Below are 10,056 nucleotides of genomic sequence, written 5' to 3' on the forward strand. Positions count from 1 at the left end.
CTGCTGGCCTTTACTGGGACATGACTGTATGACACGCACACACGCACACACGCAGGTTGTCAAGTTTTTTTTAATGCAGTCAAAGAGAGGATGATCATCTTTGGTCATCCGGCATATTAATTTTAATTTTTTTTTCCTTTGCTCTCTTAGGGTCTGACCATGAGGAACAATTACCAGGCCAGCCCCCATATGGGCGCCTCTGCCATATTCTCCAACTACAACATGGCGGCTTTGGCCACCATGACCAACCAGCAGCTGGAGGTAAGTAATGAGCTCCACATGCCCCTTTCCTGCCTCCCACTCCCCCTCCCCCCCCCCCCCCCCCCCCCACGGCATGTCGCACCGCATTCCTCAGTCCCCGCCGCTAATTGTGACAACAGTCATGCGGCCGACCGGCTCAGCCCCCCCGCACATCGTAATACTTCATGTCTGGGCCAGCGTGTATTTATACGCGCTGGCACATCTGACTAAAGTAGCGGGAAGATCAGCGAAAGGAGCAGATGGGTAAAAATATTTAGGCTGGTTTCAATTATTATAATCACAGAGCGATATACAAATAAAGTTCCTGGGCGATACGATCACTCATTGTTGACGTGATGCTCACAATATAGCTCGCAACAGTTTGATGTCTCCTTCCAAACACCTCCTTGAAGTGAACTTTTTGACACATGGGAGTTCCACCCATGTTGAGGATTCTTGTAGTCCATGTAACACGTCGGGCTAATCAAAACACTTCAATTATTTGCCGGTTTCTGTGGAAACGCTTTTAGAGCCGCTCGCGAGATGAAGGAAATCACCACGTCGAGTCGTTAGATCAGCGCTTCCCAAATCAAAACTTGCTTTTGACAATTCTCCAGTTAACCTTTGGGAGCATTGCGCGCGTCATCGCTTCAATTAAGTTGCCAATATTTCAGTTCTGAACTGTTTTAACACGTGGCACGTTGGTGGTCACAGATGGGGAAACAAAATGGTGTCTATAAAGTACCAAAATATATCATTTGTCTATTTGTTGCTTTGTGTAAACATTGTTTGAATGCAAGTTTTTTTTATGTCATATTTATTTTCCAACAATAGCTGACATGATTATGCAGCTCAAACATGTATACAGGGAGGTGCAAACGTAGGTCTATACTAATCCTAAATAATTAGTATAATGCAATTTTCAAATCACAATGGCTGTCATTTGGGGAAGGAAAAAAAAAAACTTTATTTGTAAGCTTTAACTCCAAAACCAAAACATGTATGTATAATAAATCTGATATTTACTGTAATACAAGTTATATACAGTACATTGGAAGAGGACCTTGAAAAAATTATCGCATATTAAATCAAAATGGTAGTATTATCAGTACTATCAGTTTCGGTACATCTTGCATTGGGTCGAAGAGGAAGATTTTGGGGGGGGTGGGGGGCACCCGCTGTCTGCATCACGTTCTGTGGCACGTAGCGGTTACGTTTCAACAATGTGCACTGAATTAAATGACTTGTTGCTGGAAGTGCGGCGAGTGGATGATACAGTAAATCTCGTGGGCTGTAACAACCAAATGAGCTCATAATAACTTCAGAGCTCAATAATCCTCTGTGGGTTTGTCGCTATAAACAATGCTTGATGACATTAATCGTTTCAATCCATGTTATTTGCACAATCCCAGCTATGCAACACTCCCGCCGTTGCATTTAGACTGAGCTGGAGGGATGGGGGTGGGGGGAGGGTCTAATAATAATAATAAAAGTCAGATATCTAATAAGATAATGGCGGCGTTTCAACTGTTCCTCCGTCTTCATTTGCGGACAGGAGCTTATCAACCAAGGTCGAATGAAGGTCATCGAGGCAACAAACGCGTTGAAGAATTTGCAACGAGACTCATTGGAAGATACGATCAACAGAATTGTAAGTGAGGACATTTTGACATTGGATAAAGGTCTCGGGATGGTGTTTGGAATCAACCTGTAAACTCTTCCTTGGTCCACAGTGGCAAGAGAACCCGTCTCTTCATGAGAACCAGGTCCAGGCTTTGGCTATGAGCCATATGGCCACTATCGATATGGAGGCCAAACGCAGAGAAGCTATTTACAGAGAAACTCTCACCATGCAGCAGTCGGTAAGATCGCCCGCTTAGATGGTGCTTGAACGCAAAACTTTCAAACAAACAAATCGGCATCATGATGTCCCCTACGAAGATCTCTCTCCAGACCAGGGTTATGATAGTTTTGTTGCTGTGAGCACTCCCACAGCGGCGGAGCTTTCACACAGTCACTCGCGTTTCCGCTTCTTCTGCGATCCGATCTTCTGCCTGCGAAATTACTCGTGTTAATAACACTTTGGAAATGCACTATAGTCAATTAGTTTTGTTTTGTTTTTAAAACAGGTTTGATATTTTTGTAATGCTTTCCCCCCCTAAAAATGCTTCATTTTAGTTTAGTTCTTAGCAGTAAAAAAAAAAAAATCATTACATTTTTACATTTGTTTTTTTAAACTTAGTTATAATTATTTTTTTAAAGGTGTAATTTATTTTTACCAAAATATTTTTTCATTCTAGTTATTTTTTTAATTTCATTTTTTTTAATTCAGTTAGTTTTAAATAGTTATTAAATCAAGTGTTTTATTTTTTTGCTTGTTTTTTTTCTTTTTCAAAAATGCTATACTTTTATTCTTATTAGTTGTAGTTTTTTCTAGTAATGTTTTATTTAATTTGTTTGGTTTTTTTTTAATTCATTTTGTTTTAATTCATTTTTAAAGCAGGTGTGTTCGTTGTTCTTTTATCTAAAAATAAGTTTTGTTTTAATTTTTTATTAGTTTTAGTATTTATTTTATTTTTTAAATATATGGAGTATAATAATCAAGTGCAAGATGGAAAAAAAAAAGGTGTGGGGAACTACAGTTCTCAAACGACTGTTTATCCTTCATTTAATACCAAAATTAATAGATTTAAAATAAACCCTGTAAGCTCATGTATGATTTTGACAATGGTGAAAATTAAAATGATTTTCACGATAATTAGTTACTCGTTTTTTATTTATATATATATCTATATATATATATATATATAATGAATGTAAAATGTAATTTCAGTTATAGTTTTAAAAAGTAATTTATTTCATTACTGAAAGTTTTTTTTTTTTTTTTTTTTTTTTACTGTAATAACCCTGCTCCAGAACAGTGGCTTTAAAAAAAAAATAATGCATTTGCAAGCTGTCAGACTGCAACATTTTTGAGGAAAAATGTCTGAAACATGATGGTGTACTTAAATGTCACACATGAACATTTACATTAAACGTAACAAGAATACAAAAAAAATATTTTTGCATAACTGCCTAAAACATGCTAATATCTCACCTACACAAATGCTCTAATGAATATTGGAAATTGTATTAAGTGAGCTAAAATCACTGTTGACGCATGACAAAATATACATGGAAAGAAACATTTTTCTAAACTCCTTCCGTTTATTCAAAATGCATCACTAATATTCATCTTATGAATACTTGTCTCTTCAGCTGATGATGTACGTCCAGAAGGTGGTGAACAACAGGAAGGTCCAAGAGCAGCAGCTGGCCATGGCCAACCAGACCAGCCTCCTGAACATGGCCCTGCAGAACGGCATGCTGGGAGGGAACCGGCTCAGCCAAATGGACCTGCTGGGCCTTTACCAGCAGCTGCACGGAATGAACCCCCACGCCGCCATGGGCAAGAATCCCGGGCCCTCCAAGGGCCTGTAGCTCACACCGGCTGTCAGGTAACGAGCGTCTCAGGCGCGAGAGCCCAAGAAGAAAGCGGAGGCTCGACCGCTTATCCACTGGAGTCGCAATCCCGTTGTCGTCCACCGGGAGCCGGCGGAGCCCGATGTAAAAAATGAACTGTTTGAAAAAGGAGTCTATTTGGGAAACTCGTCAGAAATACAAAGTGTATATACCGCCTTAATGTTATTCATTCAAGTTCTATATCTTCATTTTTCATGTATTTAAAGTCGTCTGTTAGTTTGTTGAGCAGCGCTCGAAAGTGTTGCATTGTTTCCCCCCTTAAAAAAAGGGGTTCATTCACCGTTTTTTATACCGGTACACTTTTAGAACCCCGACGGGACCAGTGTGGTTGGTGACAACCTGTAGATTCCTTCACCAATCAAACGAAATCGGGCGTCTATTGGGGGGGAAAAAATGGTGATGGCCTTCCCTCCCCCCAACCCTATTGGGCTTTTTATTTTTTCTCTACACAGCTGATATTGAAATGCTTGTGTTGTTCAAAACTGCCTGCTGGTCCCTGTGACCGTTTTTTTTTCTTTTCTTCCTTGCATTGTCATTCTCACTGTTAGCGTGATGTCTAGCATAGCACTGTGCGTCCTCGTCATTGTTTTATGTTTCACTCGTGTTTGCCCCCGTGGCTCGGTGACTGACTGGCTCTCACAAAGCGCAACCGGGGCAGCTGACGCTCCAATTTAGTTTGGAGGCTTGAGTGTGGGTGAGCGTGTGTGCTGGCTGGCTGGCTGGCTTTGTGTGACGCCTCAGTTTCACCTGACGGTTCCTTTTCGGACAACGTGCTGCTTCTTCTTTGACACGTTCTGCCCCACACTGGCCGTTGATGAGTGGTTTTGTGGGGCGAGAGAATTCTGTTTGTCATGTATTTGCACAAGGTGTATTTCATATACGTGTAGACTGTTTCTGCCCTTTTAAGAATGTTCTTATGTTAGCAAATACACCACAATTTGCCATGATGGCCTAATCTGCTATTATCTTGTTAAGTATTTAATATAACATTTAATAAAGTGACCAAAAGGATGAGCGTATCCAATTTTTTGGCTTGTGTGTTTTTGTAATACAAGATTATGCTACAAGATGGGCAGCGGAGTATGCTAGTAGTTATAAGTCTTGAGCAGTGAATGTGTTCTGGATTTGAATCTTGGCTTTCCTTTCTGTGTGAGGTTAGCATATTTTCCCGACAATTAGTCAATCAAACTATTTGTAAAGCACTTGTATACGCATATACGTGTACGGATATAGATATATCTTTAGTTCCTCTCCTGTGGATCTCCCAATTTTTTTTTTTTTAGAAACGTGATTTTTTTTTTTTGCACATTTATAATTTATTTTTGTAGATATTTTTAGCGTATTTTACATTATTTATAATATTATATATTTTTTTTTTATTAAATATTTTAGATAAAGTATTGTTTAAAGTAATGATTTTGTTTTTTAAAAAAAAGAATTAAAAAATATCGGAGGCAAAAGAGAAAAAGAGATGAAAGGTAGATGGAAAAGTTTACAAAAATACCTTAAAATGTCCAAAAAGAGCAGAATATTACAAAATAATACACAAAATTGCCCAAAAAGTCAGAACATTTATTTTTTAAAAGCAGAAAAGAAATTGTTCAATAAGTAACCACAAAATGTCCAAAAATAAGAAAAGAAAGGCAGAAAATTACCATAAAATGTCTTTGGAATTGCAAAAAAAAAAAGGCTGAAAATTCATTATTTAAAAAAAAAAAAGGCAGAAAAGAAAAACATTTAAAAAGTAACTATAAAATCCTATAAAAAGAAATCCTTAAAATTAACATATAAAGTTATTTTTTTTAAAGTCAACAAAGAAAACGTTTAAAAAAGTAACTATAAAAGGTCCAAAAACAACAGAATAAATCCCCACAAATTACCATAATATGTTCATCTTGTTTTGTTCATTCCAATGTTCAAAAGTTTTGCGACTAGACAGATTTTTCATTTATTTGGCCTAAAATGGCTCTTGACAGTAAAGGTTGCTGACCCCTGAAGACCATGAATCTAGTTAGTGATTTTCTAAATAAATGCATCCTTTTTTGCAGTTTTCACGCTAAACTAGGCCTTTTGTTTTTGGACTCCTTTCATCTCTTCCCTTCTCCATGTATTTTCTTATCTGCGTCTGCAAGGGTTTTTCCCCCTTCACGTCTTTGAATTTTCCACCCCCCCCCCCCACCCCCGCCCCCCTCCGGGCCAGGAGCGGGGAAGAGGAGGGGGTTCACGCTCTCTCCCCTCGCCACTGGCAGATATCTGCCAGTGGAGGAGCATTACAACTATTGCAGATGTTGAAATGTTGATCCCGTCCCCCCAGATTAGCGGCGCTGCAGGTTTCTCGGCACATCCCCGGCGCTCGGCCAGCCGGCAGCTGTTTCTGTCCATTGTGTGTAGACGACACTATAGTTGAGTCTGTGGGGCCCCCGAACCCCAACAGCCGATCACTGCCCAAATCCACAGTGATGTGTAAAGCCAATTAGGAGTTTGGATCCAGTTGCATGGGGAATCTGATTTAGTACGGTGGATGAGGCCGACTAAGAGCGTACTGTTGAGCCAGCCGGGCCTGTGCACTTTACTTGCTGAAGGCTTTATGGGGGCAAATTGGCCTGGGAGTCAACGTGTTCTTTTCTGGGAAACTAGATCTGCTGCAAATTCTTTTTACACAACATTCCCGCCGTCTTTCGGACGGGAAGACACAAAATCGTTTGTAATGTGCGCCCATAACTTTTTAGATCAAGAAAAAGTCAACTTGATTGAGATCCCTTCAAAATGTATGTAGACGACTTTGCTTTTTTTCTTTTTCTTTTTTGTTTTTTACAGTGGATCCTCAATTCAATGAACTAACTGGGAGAATGGGTTATTTGTTAGTCGACGATTGTCCGTTACGTCAAAGTACTTTTTTCGTGCCCTATAAACCCCCAATCCAGGACAAAATGTTTATTTTGTACTTTTTGTGGCCTAGAATTGCCCAGTAGAGTACAAAATTATTGTAGACAGATATTTTTAAAAAGGCTTGAACCTATTTGAAAAGCTTTCAAACCGATACAACTGTCAATGCTTGACGGGAGGCTTGTCACGTTTATGAGCCACTCAATGTTAGCACTTTTATCACAACTGCTACGATGCCATACATAAGGGCGTTCCAAAAAACTACTGTACCAAAAATAGCATGTTCAAGAGATATGTACACAACTAGCGCCTGGAAAAACAAAAAAACAAAACAGCCATAGATATGAATCTCTCCTTTTGAGCTGCGTGCTTACGGTGTTGCTAAGCTAACGTCCATGCTTTGATGGAACAGGTGCCCCTCCTAACATGGCCGCCGCATATGTACATGCATTGCTTATGATGGGAAAGTCATCCCACCCAACATGGCTGCCACATAGGTGCGCTTTTATTATGTAAATGATGTATATATTACTGGATAGCCGATAGGCCAAGGCTTTTGAAGCCGGGTGCCGCCATATATTTCCTCCCAAGAAAGGTTTCTCGGCATACGATCAGTCATACATTTACAGTATCAAAATTGTAGAACATTTGAGACAGTACTTAGTAGAAATAACATGATTAATGATGTTATAAATTTGTTAAACCTAAGCAAGACTTCAGACATTTTACAACTTGCCTTAAATACATGTATAAATTATATGCTTAATAATGTTTACAGGAGGAAACTTGTGTGTGTGTGTGTGTATATATATATATATATATATATATATATATATAATTTTACTCAAGAATTATAACTAATTCAACAAAATATGATATCTAAATCTAATACTGGGGTCTAATGAACTAAACGATAAAAGAAAAAGGGGGTCTTCAAAGCAGCGCATACACTTGTTAATTATTATTATTTTTGATTTCTTTCTTTTTTTTCTTGTTAAAATATAGTGACCATCCTGCCACAAACCCCTCCCCCCTCTATACTAAGAAGACCCTACAAGCTGTATATGTCTAATCTGTACGTATATGTATAGTTTATACAGTAGTCCGCTCGTGAGATGGGAGGAGCAAGATGGCCGCCCTGTGGCTTCAACTGGTTGCACGGGCGTGTATGGGCTATCGGCTATCCAGTCATATATTCAGATCAGTGGCGTTTAGCCTGTTCTAGTCTACTGTAAGATGAAAGTCTTTTGTTTGTAATATGTTTGTAGAATAAACACATGTTAAAAAGAATATAATATTAGAATTTAGTAGATTGTGAAATATAAACCAGCTGATGCTTATTTTGTAATCGTGCGATACCAATGGTGATAGACTTAAAGAAAAAAATATACATATCATGATTAGGGAGTAGGAATTCGGAATGAGTGAATGACTTTTTAATATGTTGTGAATGTCTCTAGTCATTCCTTCTTTTGTGTATGTAAACACTTTATATCTAAGCGACCAATGAAAACTTTCGAGTTCATGTATTACTAAATGTATTCTGTCATCCTTTTAACTCTTGGCTGCTCCGCAACCGGCCGCCCCCTTGATTTGGATTTGACAAATAGACGATGACTCACAACACCTTCAAAATTAGTCGTTTGTCGTTACGGTCAAATCCATGTTTTGGAAGGTTGGATTTCACTGAACCAAGTCATTTTAAATAACTTTTAGCGCACTTTTTGTTTCTATTCATCAAGTACATCTCAGAGCCTGTACTTTTTTACTTTTACTTATTATTTGAGTGAGTGCTTTTACTTTTACCAAAGTGGTTTGTTACACAAGTAATTGTACTTTTACTCAAGTAGAGAATGTCAGTACTTTCCCCATCTTTGGTGTTTGCTTACCCCTGCTGCGAAAACATGACATATAATCAATATAGAAAAAAACACACCGTGACAAGCTCATGTACATTCTACATGTTTTTAATTGGTACATCAAATTTGGATCCAGGCGCAAATAGTCTCACTAGCAAATGTCTCATAGCAGGACAATTTTATTGTCATTAACTGCAGATCGCATTTATCATCATTGTTTCTAAAAAAAAAAAAAAAAATGCTTTATTGGTGTATTTCAGTAGAATCTACGGTCCAGATAATTTCAAGTTCATTACAAAATAAAGTCTTTGCAATAAATAAATATATAGATTTATATTTATACTTTATATGTGGAAAATAAATATATTGTACATCTCATAAATAGGATTGCCCAGATGCACCCCTCAGCTGCTTGCCTTTTTAAACATGTTCCTGACACGCTGAACATCACACGTCGCTTGTTCTTCATGCCGATGGAAAGCCCTTTGAGCATTTTCAATGTCCTTGCTATCCAGCTTTATGTACTAGTATGTGCTTAGTCCTCGCTAGTGAGAAGATTCAGAACACGAACAGAATGACTGTGTCTTACAAGTATACAAGCACAACTATAGACGCTAAAATGCCCACTAGTAGTTTTCCTCACTAGTAGCCAGAGGTGTCAAATCCAGGTCCAGAAAGTAAATACCCTGCAACAGTTTGGCTTTAGCCCCTTGTGCTAGCTAGCTAGCAGGTAAACCAAGCACCATGGCAGCTAGCTAAAAAAAAAAACAGGCTAACCGTTTGGCTTTAGCCCCAGGTGTTAGCTAGATAGCTCCCTAGCAGGTAAACGAGCACCATGAGAGTTAGCTATGGAGCTAGCTAGCTTACACCTGCGGCTAAAGCCAAACGGTGGCAGGGTTTTTACTTTCTGGACCTGGACAGCTTGAGTATCCTACCAGTACATCCTACTAGAGTGCAGAAACATCATTGACTAGTGGAAAGTCGTGGTAGAAAAAAAACCTAGTAAGACAGTCGTTGTACTAGTGCGATGATGTGTCTTAATGAGGACAGAGTGTACTAGTACATTTGGTTTGAGTGCTTCATGGAAAGCTTGTTTGAGCAGTTATTTGATTAGTCACTCATTATCAGGACAACTACATGTTACTAGTGAGGCAAAACTGTGCACTAGTTGACAGCTGCGTGTTACTAGTACCGCTAGTGACACTATAAAATTGTACTCGTTAACATTTAAGAGTTCACTTCCTAGTACATTTGATTAGTCGCTCACTAGTAGGACAACTACATGTTACTAGTGAGGCAAAACTGTGCACTAGTTGACAGCTGCGTGTTACTAGTACTGCTAGTGAGATTATGAATTGCACTAGTTAACATTTGACAGTTCACTTCCTAGTACATTTTATTAGTCTCTCACTAGTAGGACAACTACATGTTACTAGTGAGGCAAAGCTGTGCACTAGTTGACAGCTGTGTGTTACTACCACTAGTGACATTTTAAAATTGTACTAGTTACTGCATTTAACAGTTCACTAGTAGTAATAGTAGATACGCA

General features: G+C 38.6%; 1 protein-coding gene across 2 annotated transcripts in view; it reads left to right on the top strand.

Moving 5' to 3' along the window:
• atrx (ATRX chromatin remodeler) overlaps positions 1 to 4,786 on the top strand; it is a 28,518-nt gene extending 23,732 nt beyond the window's left edge. For both annotated transcript variants that reach the window (XM_077577834.1, XM_077577835.1), the window contains exons 31-34: positions 151 to 261; positions 1,796 to 1,891; positions 1,974 to 2,102; positions 3,499 to 4,786. In XM_077577834.1, the coding sequence (XP_077433960.1) occupies positions 151 to 261; positions 1,796 to 1,891; positions 1,974 to 2,102; positions 3,499 to 3,720 (558 nt within the window). In that variant the 3' untranslated portion in view covers positions 3,721 to 4,786. The remainder of the gene's footprint in view (positions 1 to 150; positions 262 to 1,795; positions 1,892 to 1,973; positions 2,103 to 3,498) is intronic.
• Positions 4,787 to 10,056: the final 5,270 nt, after the last annotated feature.

The sequence above is a fragment of the Vanacampus margaritifer genome, chromosome 10 (genome assembly GCF_051991255.1).
Source record: "Vanacampus margaritifer isolate UIUO_Vmar chromosome 10, RoL_Vmar_1.0, whole genome shotgun sequence".
Taxonomy (NCBI): domain Eukaryota; kingdom Metazoa; phylum Chordata; class Actinopteri; order Syngnathiformes; family Syngnathidae; genus Vanacampus; species Vanacampus margaritifer.